This window comes from Amblyomma americanum, chromosome 1 (genome assembly GCF_052857255.1).
Source record: "Amblyomma americanum isolate KBUSLIRL-KWMA chromosome 1, ASM5285725v1, whole genome shotgun sequence".
NCBI classification, from domain to species: Eukaryota; Metazoa; Arthropoda; class Arachnida; order Ixodida; family Ixodidae; genus Amblyomma; species Amblyomma americanum.
In genome coordinates, this window is record NC_135497.1 from 26965150 (window position 1) to 26984300 (window position 19151).

Sequence of the window (19151 nt, forward strand, 5' to 3'; positions counted from 1 at the left end):
TGATCGCTAAATGTAACCGGTTCGACGATGTAGTTATCGCAAATCGCCGCTAGTTCAAGGGAAACGTAAGCTCCATCAAGCCTAGCATGACTGCGCCCTTGGAAATGCGTATAATGACTTCTCATTCCTCCCTTTGCAAACTGGGCTGCGCCTTGAAGTGAATACTTTTCAATGTTTTCTTTCAAGAAAACAGCCCTTTCGCTTTCGGTAACCGGTGAGCCTGATCGGTCTTCTGCACTGAGAACACATTTGAAATGTAAATAAAAATGAAATGAAATACACTAGAGATAAGTCTATTGCATTCGATGTACGCACACAGTTCCTGGAAGAACAAAAGACGTTCCCGCGGTTTTGTAGGAGCATACGCACAGATGACTCAAATTTTCCTCCCCGTACAACAGATCACAGAGCACAATCCTGCCCCTCGTGCAACACACGCCTACTTGTTGCTCGATACCAAGACAGCTCTTCATTAACAGAACACAGCCCTCTGATGTCCCCACTGCATGACAAGCTCGCACGTTATAACGCGACTTGAACTGCGCAACCATAGCGTCTGTCGCGCTCCCACTCTCTATCTTTGTTTCTTGTACTGCAAGAATGTCAAGGTCTTTCTCATACAACAGACGCCTAAGCTGACATTGTTTACGCCTAGCTGCTAGTCCAAGCACGTTTAACGTGCCGCATTTTAAATTTCACGGAAGACAAGCCATGCTGAGAATCGTGAGCACGAACAAGATACAGGTCCATGGCTTACCAGGCGCGCGCATTACCCATAAGAAGGGGCGATTAATCCGCGCGCTTTGCGCTGTGTACAGGAGCGCGGACGAAGACCGAGACTCAAGTATGTACTTCTCCTTGGCCCCAATGGCTCTGAGCCACTGGCGAGGCGTAGCAACCTGACCTCGATAGAATGTTAAGAAGGAGGTGGCAACATCGACTTGGCACGCTTAGCGAGGCCGAATGTGTCTTGTGATGCCGTCATCATGGACTGGCTCCATTTCGGCGTTCATTGCAGAGGCCTGATCGCTCATCGACGGCGTGTCCGTCCAGTTTCTCACGTCAACTTGCTCTTTAGGCGTCTCGCTCGATGTTTTCATGTTTCCGTCACAGACGCTACCTTGTTCACCACACGCGCTCTTCTTACAACGGTCATCAGGGGCCGTCGATTCAGCTTCCTCATGTCCATGATGTCCTCTTTATCGTCACAGTCTTCTGAGGCGGCCCCTGTCTCATTGGCGTACGTGCGCATGCAGTCCTCACGGACATGACCAAAGGCGCGGCACTTAGTGCAGCGCGGCGTCTGGCAGTCGCCGTGGATATGACCGCGTCTCCGACACCGGATATAAGCAGGTGCCCTACCAGGAACAACCACATGAACGGAGCCCCCGTGAAACTTGAAAAGATGCGGCAGCTCCTCCGCCGTGACCCCCGCTTTAAGCACCATGCTAGCGACACGTGTTGTCGAATCCGCTGATTCAAATCCTGGAACATTCCATTCCTCATGCCTAATTTCCACCACTTCTCCAAACTCGCTCAGAGCCCTCCGAGGGGTCTCACTGGGTATGTGAAATGGCACCCAGTGAATCTTGACCTTGATCTCCTTTCGATAGGGGTCAATAATAGCACAGTAGCCGCCTTTCACACTCAGGCCTCTGGCCGCAAGCACAGCGTCCTTCGCTTCCTGGGTACAGAACCTTACGAGTGAAAGTGCCTCATATGGTAAGCACCAATGCCACTGATATCCTTAAGGACGCCGGCGTCTTCTAACTGTTGACGAAAGTCCTCTATTCAATACGGACGCTTGGAGGTATCACCATGCAAGAAAACACACAAGCACATGCCTTCGTCAGGCAGCAGCGTTGGTAGCAGAAAGCGATAACCAGGTGGTGGTCCAAAAATCGATGCATCCCGGCCAACAGAGGCAGATACGAGACCTCGCTCGGAGCTAGTCATTTCTGCGTCCGTCTAGCAGGGCAGCCAGAAGCCACGACAGCTCGATGTTTAACCGTGAATAAAGGCGCAAAATAAATAAGCGCAAGGTATCCGACATAAGGAAGTTTAATATGGAGAGAATCGAGCATGCGCTAAACAACGGAGGTAGCCTAAAAGCGGTAAAGAGGAAACTAGGCATAGGGAAAAACCAGATGTATGCGTTAAGAGACGAGGAGGGCAATGTCATTTGCAATATGGATAAGATAGTTAAAGTATCCGAAGTAGCCGAACGGGGAGGAGCGCATATGGCAGGTTCTCTCTGTTCATGAATAGCAGGTTACCAATATCCCTCAAAAGAAAAATGTACAACAGCTGTATCCTACTGGTACTCGCCTACGGGGCAGAAACTTTTAGGCTAACGAAAAGAGTTCAGCCTAAGTTCAGGACAGCACAGCGCGCCATGGAAAGGAAAATGATAGGTGTAACGTTAAGAGACCGGAAGCGGGTCGAATGGGTGAAGGCACAAACGCGTGTTAATGACATCCTAGTCGAAATCAAGAGAAAGAAATGGGCTTGGGCAGGGCATGTACTGCGAAGATAAAATAACCGCTGGTCCTTAAGGGTAACGGAGTGGATTCCAAGAGAATCAAGCGTAGCAGTGGGCGGCAGAAGCTTAGGTGGGCGGATGAGATTAGGAAGTTTGCAGACACAGGGTGGGCGCAGCTGGCAAAGGACAGGGTTAATTGGAGAGGCATTAGAAAGGCCTTTGCCCTGCAGTGGGTGTAGTCAGGATGATGATGATAATGATGAGTGAATGTGCGCCTTTCATATATTAACTCTTCCGAACCAGATGTCGCCGCGCTTACGCTACGTATATCCTGGCCTAGCAGGGCTACGTCAACATCAATTTTTTTCTTCCTTTCTTCTTTCACTCCTTTATCCCTTCGCTTACAGGGCGGTTGGGGTGTCCACCAAGACGTGTGAGAGATTTACTGCGATTTACACAAAACCAATTATTTGTTGTGTGTGCTGTACACTCTAAGAAAAAAGGGTGTGAGAAAGGGGTAAAAAGGACTTTTACCCCCTTTAGAGGACCCTAGGAATAACTTTGCACCCGTTAAAAGCACGCTACTAATCACTTACCCCCTTTTAGGAAACTTACACCCTACTTACGCTCTCTACCAGTGTTGATAACTACGCGTCCTTTCTTGCCCCCAAAACATCGGGGTGATTATACTTTGCCCGCATGCCGCGATGGGGCGCTCGTGGAGAATTTTGAGTTAAGTGCCTCGATGCGCGTGCCGACTTCATAGAGTAGCGGGAAAGAATTTCTGTAAAGGTCGATTTCTCTTGTGTGGTAAATACATCAAGTAAAAAGATTAAGCTTAGTAGTCTACGCTCAAAACGGAATTCAAATGCTTACATCTTTTTTCCATATAGACTGTTTCTAGTACCACTAAAAACATTCCATGCTTTAATTTGACATGATGCGGCGATCAGCTCCAACGCTCATGTTCTATGCGCATTTAATCTGTGTCCGTTTCAAGCAGTGCATATTTCCTCCTCGCGCTCAGCTGCACGTAATGGCAAGATCGACGGGCCCTGATTTAGTGCCATGATTACACTTGCACCATAAGCCCACGCTCGTCTCTAGGACATTCGTGGTTTACATAATACTTCATTTTATGTTACGAGTGATAATGCAAATGCAATTTGCCCTTGACAGCCTTGCCGTTAACAGGGCTGGGGATGAGCCCAAGGTAATCTTTTACAAAGGAGTAGAAAGAAATAGGGAAATGCTGAGGGACGCTTAGGCAGGTGAACCTACTGATTTGTGGGAAGGAGTCTTGGGTCCTCTGACGTTTTCTCCTCCTCCCTGGCAATTTAATTTTTTTTTGTTCATTTCTCCATTAAATTTGAAAATGAATTTGAATGTTATACGCCAAGAGAGAAACAGAAAGCAGAAAACGTGCTTGTCATAAATAATTATGGTGTAATCAATAAGAGTGCTCAAACTTTGTTATAGCTCACATTTCTCATGACACTCGCAAATTCCTGTAGCAAGGGCTGGGCAGGAAAGGGAAGAAAGAAGGCGCCTTTGGCCACGTGTCACTGCAGCAATTAGTCCAAAAAGTTTTTGTCGCGAGTCCGCTTCTCCAGATTTTTAATCCGCTTTGTGCTGCTTCATTCTTTCGGCGAAGCTCCTGGTCTTGCCGATGTACGACGCCGAGCGCTATTGTGCTCCTGCGCAAAAAGCTCTTACTTGAATCATGATTCAGACGCGGGGCAATGTTAACACTCCCTAGGAATACTTGTCCCCTCTTACATACAGGGTCTACGTTCAGTGACCCGGCGGATGACTAACTGAAGGCGGGATAGAGCAGCGGACGCGCAGCTTGGAAGCCACGCTAACCCCTCGCCGTGCTGTCCTTGCTGTCTATGCACAGCGCTGACTTCCTGCTCACAGGAGTACACTCAAGGGTTTGAAGTGATCCCGCATTAGAAGCTTTTCGACTGATTTGCTAATGCGAGCGCAAGTGAGCGTGAATCCTAGACACACGTGTGAACACTGCCAGAGCGTTGTGAAACTTTTCTTTAAGTATGCTTTTTGACTGAGCAAATTTCACTACGTTCAGGTCAGCGCACAAATCTGTGTCCCACATCTTGTGGAGCATCTCTACATGCACATTATATCGATTATATATGTGTGTGTTTGCCTAAGGCTTCGTAAATATGAGTAAACTAGTACCTGTATTTTTAGTATACATTGGCTTGATTTGCTCTCCTGTGACAACTACAAGCTGACATTTGCTTGATTTTGATATCTAGCACCAGAGTTGTACGTAGCGCATTACACGTAATTGATTACTTGTATTCAGCTGCACTTTCTTGCAATTTTGTGATTAATTTATTACTTTTTTTTTCAAACGGCAAAGTTCCAGCCAATTAAATTACTTTTTCTGTAGTTGATTACAGGTAATCAGTTCCTTTTTTCAAAAAAAAGCTGGAACAAAAAGGTACAGCTTTCCTGACGGCAAGCAGTTTTCTTTGTGACCGAGCGACAACAGACCGGTTGCCGAGAAGCACGATCATGTCCGCACCACAACCGGGTCAACGCCGTCTTCTATGGGAGTTCTCCTCCCGACAGGTATCACGTGACCGCTCTGTAGCCCCCCCTCCCCCTGTCTTGTCAGATGGCGCCGCAGCTTACCTCTCATTACACCCAAAATCGACGAAAGGTGTTCTAAAAGTGATCAGTGTAGCCGCTGATCGCTTCGCGAGTAAACGTGGGAACGTTTTTGACCGCAGCTTCGAAAAACAATTGCCCTCGGAAATTAACAGCGTAGAACAAATCATTGAAAACTAAACATTTTGACAGATTTGCCTGTCAGGTTGGGTTTGAAGTCTTGTAATAAACTGCACATCTCCAAACAAAAATTTTAATTTTTGGTTGGAACATTCCGAGGACTCCGACCATAGAATCAACTTCGAAGAAACCCGCATCCTGGGAACCGAAACAAATTACCACAAAAGGCTCCTTCTGGAATCCTGGCACATTCAAACCACCCCGAACAACATCAACCGCACAAAAGCAAACCTGCCCCCAGTATATGCCCAGGGACTTCGCTCTTCAACTCAACAAAAAAAAGGCCATTGACCGCCTCCCCACAGTGCGACAAGGTGACAAACAGCCTTAACACCCTCTCTCCCTCCACCATGCCTTTCGCATCACAGCTGTCATTCCTTTGACCCCCTCCTCCCCTCCATACTTAAAACACGCTAGCTACAGCCCTCAGTCACCCCTGATGAAGGAGCCGAGTCAGCCTGGAAACGTTGGGTTAAAATTAAAATTTTTGGTTGGAGATGTGCAGTTTATTAAAAGAACAAATCATCAAGCAAGCTGCTGCAGCTCACTGCAGTCTAAATTTGCGTCATGGAACTATAAATGTTGGGAGGAAAGTAACGGAAGAGTAACAGCCTAGTTTTCTGTAATTGTTACGTTACTTTCCTGAGACTGTAATTCACCCCGGTATTCTTGTACACTTCTGATGGAGTCATTTCAATTGTACTCGGTTACTTATTTTCCGTAAGGTGTTGAATAATTTTATATAACGGAGCTTTGTCAACTTTTAGTTTTCTTTCTAGCAATAGTAGTAGCAATTTGTCGTACATGTAAGAATTAGCAGGAACAGAATCCAAAAACAGGGTTTTTCCGCACAAGTGCGTGCACTTGCTCATTTTCTAACTTATACGCAATATTTCAAATAACTTATATTAAAGCACACTTGCACCACCTTCATAGTGGCTGCCATTTTAGAGGCGAGAAGCGCAGAGCATATGTACATTCCGCATATTTCCTACCGCACACTTTTTTCAGTATTCAGCGGTCAAGAAAACAGGCGAGTTTTTATGCCGACAATTAACCAAGGAATTTTTTTACATATGCGCAGAAGCTAGCACCCGGCCGGGAAGGGCCACCGCACGTGCACAACAGGCGTACCTAAAACCGGTGGTACGTCTCCGGTATGCTAAATCCCTCCACCAAGAAAGCGCACGCGGGGGACACGCGGAATCCGGTGCGGGGAACGGAAAGAGGAAAAGAAAAAATCTGCCGGCAAAAGGAGGAAAGGGTGAGGGGCGGGAAAGAAAGGGTGCAGAGGACGGGTGGGTTCGCTCATTCGTCCTTCCGCGAATACAGCGCTACCTGTCGTGGCACTGCCTAGTACTGGAAGCTGCCGCAGGGCGCAGTTTGCACTTCGCGTCTCTGAACAGTGCCTGTCTAGCTATCTGTACCTGCGGTGTGCAGTCGCCGAGCGAATAACGCGTTTCGATAGCCTGCCAACAGGCTAACTTTGCGATGACGCCATATCAGTCCTGGTAAGTACGGTCTAATGTTTATCTGCTTGTATTTTGTAGAGGGCGGTTGGTGGTGGGCAATTACGCTCACGTTCACTTTTAGTAAAACAACCCAATTTCGCCCTCGCCAGTTCATGGATCTTAAAATAGATATTAATTGTTATGGTCCAAATTGTGCAATGCACCCTTGTATCTCCAGTATTAAGTTTTAGATATGAAGCAATTGGCTGTTTTCGACACAGTCGCCTTTCTTGAACTCTTGGCGGCGGGTGTACGTTGCAAAATGCATGCAACCTCAAGCATGAGTGCAGCTAATGTGGTCTTTGAGCTTCAGAGGGTGAGTCCTACTTTCTTTCGTAACCTTGATGATTGCTCTGAGTGGCTGAAGTTTAAAGATTGATTAAACTGGAGTACAAACCTTTTTTTATGATGAGGCCCAAAGCCACATGGCATCTTTTTTCCAGACGCAGCTGAGTGGCTCGGTCAGGATTTTCTCTTCTTTTTAATGCAGAAAAAGGGCTTGTTTTTTTCCCCCGAACTCGAGCATTAGCTCCATGCTGCTATGGCCCTGCTTAACCTTCCCCCGCAAACGTTTTTCTATCGCTTTTTCAAGTCACTTAATCCTCACGAGAGTTGACTACTTGCAAAATAGACCATTTGCAGAAATGTGTAAGTCAGCTTCTCCGCAAGGCTTGTTTTCCAACCAGAAGGTCTCGTTCTCGGACGACACTCGCATTTTTTGTGGAAACGAAAAGAGTGAACTTCCCTCTTCTGAGTAAACTCAGGAATGTCGCCAGTTTACTTCGAAGTGGCCTGGAGAGAGCCATCAAGAGTACAATTGTACTCATGAAGTCAACCTTCGGTAGCATTGCAGTAGAGGCTAGGCAGGAAATAGAAGGGAATGGGCCTTTGTTCCTGTGCGCCGGAAGTAGTGAGCTACCTCACGCTAAACTTTCTAAAACTTTTTACTAAACAACCCCGTCGCGCTAACTTCCTTCCCTTCCCCCCTCCCCCACGCACTCCTAGCCAGAACAAGGAACAACCCACTCCCCACTGCTCTGTGACGAAGGACGGTATCCCTCCTTTTTCTGCCTACACTCTGCTGCAGGCAGTGGGCGGCAATCCGGAGTTTTCATTCGCTCGATGAATGTGAGTGTGTCCTCTGGGTTCGAGACATTTACCACAGTATTCGTTATCACTTCCTGTTCTTGCCACGAAAGGGGAGATGGTTTAGTCGGTCCCGAAATAGATTAAGGGGAGTCCAACCTTTTACTGAAAATGCGAGACTGCTGTCTGTAAACGAGTACTTTTGGTCGGAAGACATCCTTTTGAAGAAGCTGACTTATATAATATTGCAAGTTGTTGCAGAAAGAAACGCACTATCTCAGTGCACATACGCTTTTGTTGCGCGCAGGCGGCAAAAATTCAGCCACAATTTTGCTAGCACCAAAAGCATAACTGGACAACAGCTGAACAAGAGCTCACTTCAGGTCATTTTTGTTTGTAAAAAATGTTCCATGGTCATACACTGACTCTTAACTAAATGGTAGCACCACTGCATGCACGATAGCAACGGGATGAGTGAAGACGCCCTGCTTATGATTTTACAAGCGTCAAATATACTGCGGTACGGTTTCTTATGTCTTGCAGATTTCAGCTGCAGAATCGAGCCCCTTTCAATCAACGCCGAAAGAACGCTGTAATTTAAAAAAAAAACTAGGCCATTTACGGAAGTGGGAGCTGCGCTCTATACTTCCACTGCATGTGAGATATGTGTACTGCACACTAAATGTAGGAGCCTTCTAGTTCGGTCTAGCTAGTGGGGCATGCATGTTCTTCAATCAGTATCATGATTTGGTATCCAGCGCTCGTGTTGTTCATTCTTTTACTTATTCCTTGGCCTGTACAGCATGCTCGCTTGGAAAACACCACACATATGCCTTCGTGCTTCAGACCAAATTGTCGCAGATTAAATTTTGATTTCATAATTACAATTTATGCGTTAAATGTGTGTACTGCCCGTCATGTTTCAAGGATTTCTTTTTGTCACACAGGTTCGCTTGGAGAATGGATGCCATCATGACGTTGACAGAAGACTGCTGGGTTATGCTGCCATTTTAAATTCAATAAAAAATAAACCCTGTCGTGCCTACTGGTGTGTAATTACTGGAGTCCTAAACTGTACTTTGAAGTGCAGCACGGCACGCCACAAACTTATCGCACTAACACGAACATAACCAGGAATGTGGAAGAGAAAAACATCTGTGAACTTGATGGCAGCGAGGTGCATATCATGCCTTTTCAGCAAGCAGCTTTGTTCTGTAGGTGTATTGTAATGCTGCGTTTGGTTTCGATGTGTGTAATACATTGAAGTAGATGCACCATTACCGACACCTACAAAGTGAAGTGGTTTTCTTTACAAGCCCAAAAACGATCTTACTTTAATAACAATGGATGCCTAGTATCACAGCGAACGTGCCTGTGCCTTACATTCGAGAAGTTGTAACAATACACTGTAATATGGGATACATTCTTCTGGACGGTAACGTTACCCGTCCAAAAGAGACGTAAGGATGCACCTAAAAGAGCAAAACATACACACTTTCAGAGCAATGTTATGCCCACTGACGTGGTGCAAAGTTGCACCATAGAAGCGTTGTAAAAAACTCATTAGGTAACTATAGCCCCTGCGAGGGTAAGCTTACGCTTACGTTACCCTTCCTAACATGGCGTAAAGGTGCACCTAAAAGATGAACCCATATGCTCTTGCAGAGCAATGTTACGCCCATTGATAAGGTGCAAAGTTGCTCTTTAGGAGGGTTGTAGTAAGCTCATTAGACAGGATTAACTGTAGTCCTTGCGAGTATAAGTTTGCGCCCTGGGATTGAGCATAAGCTTATTCCGAGTGGGCGCAAACATGCACCAGAAAGTGAAGCATATGTTTACACTTTCATGGCCTAACCGTTAGTCATCAAAGGGTTATACTTACACTTGGCCAGACGGAATAACATTACCCCCATAACAGCCTAAACATTACACTGTGCGCACTTAGTCCCCCGACGAAGGTGTAACGTTACACCAAAAGGGGGTCGCCACAGCGTCAGTGGATTTACCCCCTCAAAGGACTAAGACCACTCCTTTTTTTCTTAGAGTGTACGATGTCAGTGTAGGTCAAAATCCGCCATTGCCGAAATTTTTCCGGAGCCCCACACTACTGTGCTTTTAAACGCGACAGCGTTAAGGAGCTCGTGTCGCAGAAAAGCCGAAGTCGGCGTCGGCGGCGTTGGCCGTCCGCGAAAATCCTCCTGCTCGCACTCCTCCTTTTCCTTCCCTTACGGCGCGGTACGAGTGTCCAGCGAGAATTGTGAGACCGGCGTCATTTCCTTTCCTTAAAAAAATTCATTTCAATTTCCTTCCCTTACAGCCCGGTCCAGGTGTCCCCCTAGATATGCGAGACAGGCGTCCTTTCCTTAAATTGTCCAACGGACCAGGCGTCGCTCCGAACGGGCGTTGGCGTTAGCGCACTCCTCGGCAACGCTGCGACATGCTGTCACGTTTCACTCTTTCACTTGGCAGTAGCGGCGAAGCTGCAAAGAACCGCTGCTAAAGGCTTTTTGCTTCTACTGCAGCTGCGGTATCGGCTGTGACAGATAAGCGCACGTGCGAAGCCTGCAAGATAACCGGCTTTATCATCAACGGTTGCGCCTCAACCCGGCACCAGAGCTGCGCCTACGTTGCAATACGTCAGAGCCTGGACGCTACAAAAGGAGCCCCGCAACCTCGGCCAGTTTGCTATATAGGACAAGGTAGATGTACACTGGTAGCGAAGGCTCCATAGACGCCCATTGGTCCAAAAAATGGCGGCTCGTGGGCACTCCAGCGCCCCCTGGATTTTGGGGGCAAACTACGCAAACGTGACGTAGAATGACGTCACGCATACGTATGCTTTTGGCGCGAATTATAAGCGGTCTTTCTGTGGAATCCGCGTTTTCGAGCCCGTACCTCTCGAAGGTTGCTGCCTTTCAGCGCGCCCCAACCTTTGCCAGTCAAATGTGCTCGAGTTCCTGCTAGTTATGGCCTTGTTAATGTGCAATTGGGAACGCAATGAAAGTGACTGGTAAAGGAGGAGCAGCATAGAAAGGCAGCAACACTTCCAGACACTGGCGAAGCATGCATGATTCGTAGTGCAAATACTGGTGCTAGTACTTTTGAGAGCTTTTGAGTACAGCAAGGTATGATGCAAGGTATGATGCACAAAGCACTGGCTCAAGTGCACAGTTCGCAATAGAGTGTACGGCAAGTATGGTTTTCATAGTTTCATATTCATTGTTTATTGCAGCAACCAAACAAATACAGTCACAAAGCACACCCTTGGCACACAAACAAAAAATACATGTCACAGGCAGCACAAGCAGTATTGTTTAAGTTGGCTAATCATCTCAATAGTCACAGTGCAGATAGGAAAAAGCCCTGAAGTGCCACGAACGTTGTCAGTTAGGAAATTGAAAAGTATAGAAAACAATGCTACGACAGCTTCAATTGAAGCAAACATAACATGACATAAGTAGGCGCATCAACACAGACCATAGAGCACACTGGGATTATTCTTCACATTTAATTTCTTCAGCTGAAAGAATATAGCAGGTGCGTTTACATCTGCAAGGCAATGTTAAAGCCAGCTTTAGCACCCTCAAACGTGCTCAACGTAGGAGCAAATACCATACATTGAGCCGGCGTACCATCTCCAGAGTACTTCTAGTCGTTAGCCGGGTCAATTTGAAGTAATTTTACGTCAACAAAAGTACACATGAAGTACAGCGTACAGTGAAGTGCAAGGACATTCGCGGGGCAGTAAAGCATGTAATCAGTGTACTGTACGCTACAATATAGCCAGATAAAAGTCCAGCGCTGTTCTGTTCGTTGCGCTGACAAAGATCCTACTAAAAACTCTGAGATGCAACTAGCCTGCTAAAAGGTGGCCTGGTAGCCAGTGGTGCCGAGTGGTAGTTATGATGACAATGGTTGATTTCATTATACCTGCCAGCACGGAACTGCAGGGGGGGGGGGGGCGAGCAGGTGGAAAAATTAATCCCAGCGCCACGGAAACTAGGTTAATCCATTGCCTAGAAAGTCTCCTTTCAGAGGCATTCGCTTTATCGGTATGGCGTTTTATCTGACAATATTGCACAAGTACATAGGTGACACTTGAACAGTCTGTACATGGCATAAAAGTACCCTAAAAGAGTGACATAGTGGAATGAACGATGAAAGATGCTACATTGTTAAACCATTGCCCCTGTGAGCAACCACATCACATCCTAGCAAATCAAAATACACAAGTAAAAAATAAAAGAATAAAACCAGGCTGTGAACCAGAAAAAAACCCTTTGCAACCGTTAAACCAGACTAAGCTGATTTGTTGCACAGGCTGCATAATAGCCTGCAACTTCACAAAATATTCAGCCAACAGCTCGGGAATTGCATCCTTTTCATTTGCTTAGCCTCAGTGCTTGCTTCTTGGCTTTCCGTTTAGTAGTTTGACTGTGCAGTTCAAGATTTTTTCTGCGTGCAAGCCAATGCAGCCTCACCCTGACGAACAGGGCAAACAAACCATCATAAACGTCATCACCACACACAGTCAGCGATTTTTCTACCTTGGCATGAAGCAACATGCACAGATCATGCCCTACTTGTTCTTTTCCCACAATATTGGAACTAGATGCGACAAAAGCCTGCTCGCAAGCATTGATGAAAGCTACAAACGAGGGTGTAGGAACTGACAGGCTCCCAAAGTCACCTTCTCCAGGATTTTTGACACTTAAGTACAAGAGAACTTGGCTCTGATCGGCAAAGGCGGCATTTTCTAGCCTCACCTCGCACGTATGTGGCCCTGTAACACACCTGTGATCATTCATAAACTTGTAGACAAGCCAGCCAGCAAAATAGACAATGTTGTTCTCTAGTATTGGAGTCTGATAATCATATGGCAAAACTTCTACTGCAACAGGCAAAGATGTGGCAGCTGTACAGAGAGAAGGAGCAGACTTAGATAAACAAACTGGGAGAGTGGCTAGAAGGCTAGACATGTCTTCAGCACAGTTGCTGCTTTCCGACAGTTTGAAAAGGTTGCTAACTAAAAGATGCCTAAATGCTGCTTGAAACTGCCGGCAAGACGAGTTGCTGTTCGATCCAGATTTCGACCTAACAATAGCAAAGGTGTTTTCAAGTGCATCCTGGTTCAGGAGCCTGGTAAGGAGGTATGTCAAACCATAGCGAGAGGCCAGGTGGTTCCATAACAGCAGCACAGCCCTCATAGTTTGGCAGAAGCCACGGATGCAAAGAGGCTGCCGCGCACAGCCTAGAACTTCGATGTTTTCGAAAACTGCAATACACTCTTCCAAAAACTCTTCATGCACAGATCCTGCACAAATTGCAGATGCATACGGAGACTTTCCCCGCTTCTGTGAAGTATTTAGACTGTCAAAGAGTCTATAGATCCTCTCAACAAATCTGGCTGTGTGGATAGCCTCTGATGACAACTGTTGGAATGTTACCAATGTGCACAATGCAGCAGCGCAATGATTGCTGAATACCTGTGCTGCGAGTTTCACAGACATCTTCGAAGCAAAAGTTAAATTAAAGTGCCGGGCACTCAACTTTGGGATGGACCGAATTTGCATTTCTCGATCCTTCTCATAAGCCTGTCGTATGTACGAGCTTTTAATTGTGTCACTGCCTACCCTGAAGTCATGCTTGAAGAGCATATTGCGCAAGCACTTGAGCAAATGCGGTGGATCAAAAAGAAAAGCGGTTCACCATTCACACTTAAGTACGGCTTTTCAGGGGTCACAAGTTTCGAAAACAGAGAAACATTTTGGTTCCCCTGATCACAAACCACAGCCACAGGCTGCAATCCAGCTCCAACCAACATTTTGTGGCATTTGAAGAGGAGGTCATACAGAACAGTTGCAGGCGCTGGCTTATCTGCAAAGAAGTAGCCAAGAGGCTGCTTCCACGGCGTACATATTCCTTTGGCCATGAACACAAGCGCCTTGTTCGCAAGATTTGGACCTTGTGCTGCACTGTACTCTTCAAGGCCTTCAAATCCGTCCGGCACTGGATTGTACGACAGCTCCTTTGAAACATGCATTTCATCAAAAATTATGGTGCAAGCCCTGTCTTGCCGTGGAAAAGACGCTGCCCGTTTCTCGATCAAATCAAAAACTTCAGGATAAAATCCAACCCTCAATGGTACGCGTGCAAGCCACAGCTGCAGTGACCTAACAGATGGAAGTTTCAGGAGTTTCCTGCAATATCTGGAACCTTTTGGTCTGTGGAAGTATAAACCTAAAGCAAAGGTTTTGTTTTGGCTGCACCATCGACGGCCAAATCTGCTGACATTGTGCATCTTTAACTGAGCTTCAACAAAAGCAGCAACAGCTGGTGTTAAATGCTCACGCAGACTATCTACCAATTCAGCAGTGGTCTTCATGCGACGCCACTGAAGCAGCAGTCCTTGCAGCCTCTTGTTGCGGTTACGCAGCTGCCTGAGCTTGGCTCGAAGTTTCTGCAGTGGCCGCCTTTCATTGATGGGGCTGGTGAAAGATCCTGCAACGTACAGAGTCGACGGAAGAGCAATAAGTTGCTACGTCGGGTTTAGTCATAGCTGCATGTAGTCCTGTAGCACCAAAAAGTGCGCAATATTGCGAAAGCGTTGTAAAATTGCTAACCTTCATAAGAAAGAGGCGAACTGCTGAACGGAGCTCCTGGTGACAGATCAGCACTCGCTGACAGTGTTGCGGCCACCCCTGCCGTGCCAGGTTCCAGAGATGAAGCGCTTGCTTCAGTGCTTGGTCCTGCATATGTGTGGTCAGCTGCGCCCACAGAATATAAAGAACAAAATATAGTGATAGCACAGTTCTGACAGGGAAGCCAGCAACCCAACAATGCACAAATAATAACTAAGCGCCACAGGCGGAATTAACACTTACACTGAACCATTATGAAGCCACTGGCGTGGGAACAAGCTTGGTTCAGAGTAGAACCAGTAGGGCTGGCACCATCTGCATCTGCACAGCGCACAGACAAGGAATTGTAGCATATTTCTGAGCCATACCTCATCAGGCTGTTCGAGCAGATACGAAATAACAATCACCTTCTTGGAAGAGTAGCAGCGACTGGGACGACCGACTCTGGACGTACCCCTTGGAAACAGGTTCACCGGAGACAGCAGCTATCATAGGAAGCAGTCCAATGAGCTTTCAGTCGTCATCATTTTCAAAAGATTTATGTCAGTTATGCATACAACCCTGCTCATCTGGTTCTCCAGCCCGGCGCACTGATGCCGAAGTTTCGCTCAGAGATTGTGAACAGTCCATGTCGCTGCTGCATTCGCTTGAGGTGTCTGAAATGGCAACATTATTGCGGAGAGAAAAGAGAATTCAGTACCTTTATAGTAAATAATTTCCAAAGAACTATAGCTTCCACAGCATGCGGTTCACATTGTCATCACTCTAGAAAGAAAAATGCTTATCCAATGAAATAAAATTCTGTTTACCACCCTTAATCGTTAGGCACATTAGTTTGATGTCATCAGCAGCTGTGGAGCACCAGTAAATCATTTGCAATTTTCATATGCTATGTTTTACTTTGAAGAGTGCGAAATTCGCCTATCACACAAACAACGATAGCTCGCAAATCAAGTAATGTGCCCCATATTGTTTACAGATTTATGCAGGTCAGCCTATGGCCTACGCAATGAGATGCAACAAGAATGAATTCGTAAGCAATTATCGCAAAAAATAAAAACCTGTACAAACATTGGCTTTCGCTAGCATGAATATTGAGGTAAAAGGCAACAACACAAACAATTATTAGTGCATTTCTATAATCGTTCAGTGCATGCTTTGATACATAACACATGAGCACACAATATCTCGAGAAGCTTTTCACCAAGCGTAGCTTGCCCAAGTCGGCATAAGATTGCATCCTGATAAGACTGAAGATGAAAAAAGAAGCTCTGCATACAAGAAAGCAAAGTTCTGGAGTACTAAAATTCATCAAACATTTAGGAAGGCTCACCCTTTTTTCCCCCTCACTTCTTTTGAGCTATCAAAGGAAGGACGAGAATGCCCTCTGGACACGACAGGGGCCGTTCATGAGACAAGGTTTCACGGTGAATATGAAAGATTCAACTCCCACTTGCTGCAAAACATGTAGAGTCGCCTGGTTTCCGTTGCTGAAGTGGCTAGCGGCATCAAAAAGCCTGAACCGGAAGACTGACAGACTCACGTTAAGATCCTTCGGAGCCCTTTGCCATACCAGACTACCGAATATCCCACTTCCATTATCCTTTTTTTTTACCGGAAATATCAGGCAAGAGTATTCACACCGTCAGTGTACTTTCTCCGCACCCGTGCCTAGAAATTCGCTTGAGCACCCTTCGCCTACTAAGCTTGTGCCATTAGCTTACCACAAGCACAAACCTAATTCTATGCTATGTTGGACATTTGTCACGAACCTCACATACAGTGTACAGTGCATACAAGAGACGTAAAACGAATATATATATATATATATATATATATATATATATATATATATATATATATATATATATATATATATATATATATATATATATATATATACACGATATGTATATAATTATATGTGCTCACGTGAAAGCGATACTTCCATTTTCGTTTTCGCTTAGCAGGGTGCAGGTAAAAATTTACTGTAATTTTTAAAGCCACAACACAGATACATAATTCGTTTTGCAAAAGACGCTAGACTGTTTACGGTTACGACAAAAAGGAAAATTTTCATTTTTTCACAAAACCTGACATTTCAAGAGCGGCGAATGCCTTAAAAGTTTGATAACAAAAATTACCGACAATGCTTGCTCGAGTAGGCAAATCATCGTGTCGCAGCCTTCCTGACGGCAGATGCACAGATGGTTCGAAGTGCCTCGAGCAAATCCTGAGTTCTCGTAGCTGCGACGGCGCCTTCTTCTCCAGGCTGACGTTGCGGCAGAACTGCGCCCACGCTCGGCACCTGGACGTGATGCAACATGCACGTTAGATACAACTGCGCCAAAAGGAATACGCCTACTCGAAACGCCAATGCGTCATTATTCCTGTCACTGCTAACTGCAGTAAATTATACTTGCATTACATCTGAACTATGGTAGTAAATGCTCGCGCCAAGCTCTCTGCGCCCCAGATTGCGGTAACGCTCATCCTCATGCCACGCGGCTAGCTGCTTTTCTAAGCTCAACGAGTGACGAGAGTGAAGTGCGTTTAAAATTACCCTGACAGTCATGTATATGTAGGACAGCAATACCAAGGCAGGCAATAACTCCTGCTGAGCGAATCCAGTTAAAGCCTCCTCAAAGCCGCGCACATACACGAGGCTGAGTTTCGATACTCCCAGCAGCGAGGGGATCCTCAAATTGGCTTCATGGTTTTGCAAAACTAAACAATGTCGTACTCAGAGCTGTCAGGTAGCAAACTTTGTTCTAAATGGGCCTCCCGGTCAGTAGCGTGCACGTGGTTGCTCCTGAGAGCCCGGTGTGAAGTTCACGTTGGTGATAGTCAGCTGCATGAAACTCACTATAAATTAGAAAAATGTGGGCCTCTTTCGCACACCTCAGCACTGAAAGTGTGTGCCCTGCAGTGTAGTACATAAATATCCCCGAAAACATGAAGCCAAGTACGCACGAACGGGTTACAGCTATGAAACACGAGCGAACAGCCCGGCGAAACCATATCGAAGCTATCGCGCATACCTAGAGCAGACGACACTGTCAAGAGCTCACCTGTGAAAGTCCAGCGGGAATCGGTGTAGCGTGACACCAATGGTACTATCCACGCTGTCGCAGTGCACATACCACGGAGCATCGTTTCTTCACATGCCGCAAGCTCATCTTGAAATGAAGCGCTAAGCGCTTCAAAAGAAGAGCGCGAAGCGTGCAAAGACGGAAAAAGACTTCGCACTGGACGCACGCCGAAGGAAACGACAAAACCGAGAAAACTGCCGCAGCGGTGCAGCGGGGTGCAAATCTTACCGAACGGTGACAAAGAAGCGACGTGCAAGGACGACGAAAACTTCGCAAAAGGAGCATTTTGAGACCGGCGAGCTAAATTTATACGCTTTACCAGGCGCGCCATCGCAGAGAGCTGGCGATAAGAAATCGCTTCGTAAGCCAAGCTCCCGCCACTGTGGCCGGGTTAGCCGGGTATCGAAACAAGGCCTGCAAAGACGCGCTGTAATGCACCGCACACTAATGAATAGGGGGCAGGTCAAGAGTGTTGCAAAAATACAAAATTTGCCAGGTTTTAATAAAATGACTTACCTCTTTCATAAAACAAGGTGCTAATATATTTTTCTTTTCTATTGGCAGATTACATTCCAATTTTGTAGCTTTATCATTTCTTTATATGAGTGTTTTGCCCCCCATCCTCTGGTTGTGCTGCAGTCGCGCTAAACCACTTTTCGGCCCAGCCTTCGCCACCACTTTAAATCCGCCTTGTATAGGAGACCCCGTAGAATATCTGATACGGGACGCAATTGGACTTATTTTTGGAAATGTGGCGGAGTGTTTGAAGGTTGCTTCACTTCCGCCACCAGTTGGCCCGGTATTGCACTGCCTCCGGGATCGGCCTGGGTCATTATACCCCGCGTCTTTTCTATCCTGTCTTTCTATCCCATCTTTGAACTCTCCTACTATCTGCATGTGGTAGCGATTGTGCCTCGGCTTGAGCCAGTGGGCAGGCCTGTGCACTTTCCTTTTCTTTCTTCCTGGCAACAGACAAGACAAGTTTCACTTGGCAGGAGCGGCGAAGCTGCGAAGAACTGCTGCTAAAGGCTTTTTGCTTCCACTTTAGGTTAGTTATGAATGAGACGTACTCACACTTCTGAAATTTTAATTGTCCGCTTTGTCGCTGCTGCCACTTTTTACTTTGACTACTTACATATGTTGTCTGCATGAGATGCTCCTGAAGTGCTTTAGCTTTTTCTTGTGACGCTGACTGTGTGTTTTGCAAACTGCCTTATAGCTTGCTATCTTTTGTCATCTAACAATTAGTAAGAAAGTGAAAGATTTACTGAAAACTTTTGATGATTTCAAGCGCGAAATAACGGCTAACCAGCGAAATTAGAAAGACAGAGTGAAGCACTTTAGTGACATTTGTGACGGCGTCAACGAAATCAAATCTGATATGAAAGAGCTACGGAAAGAAGTTTGTAAGACTGACTAAACAAAATTAACTGCTGAAAACCGAAAGCTGACCGAAAAGAATTAAGAACTGGAGCAGTATATGAGAGCGAACAATTTGGAAATAAAAGGTGTACCTCAG

The 19151-nt window shown here is 46.1% G+C and overlaps 1 protein-coding gene across 1 annotated transcript; it reads right to left on the reverse strand.

Annotated features, from left to right (window-relative positions):
• Window positions 1–1096: 1096 nt before the first annotated feature.
• On the reverse strand, window positions 1097–15926 carry LOC144123569 (uncharacterized). Its single transcript, XM_077656412.1, has 5 exons — window positions 14948–15926; window positions 14784–14861; window positions 14523–14666; window positions 14078–14400; window positions 1097–1684 (listed from the first exon to the last, which is right to left on the reverse strand). Exons 1-5 carry the CDS (start codon window positions 15030–15032, stop codon window positions 1097–1099), a joined length of 1218 nt encoding a protein of 405 aa, XP_077512538.1. The 5' UTR covers window positions 15033–15926.
• Between the last annotated feature and the right edge of the window lie 3225 nt (window positions 15927–19151).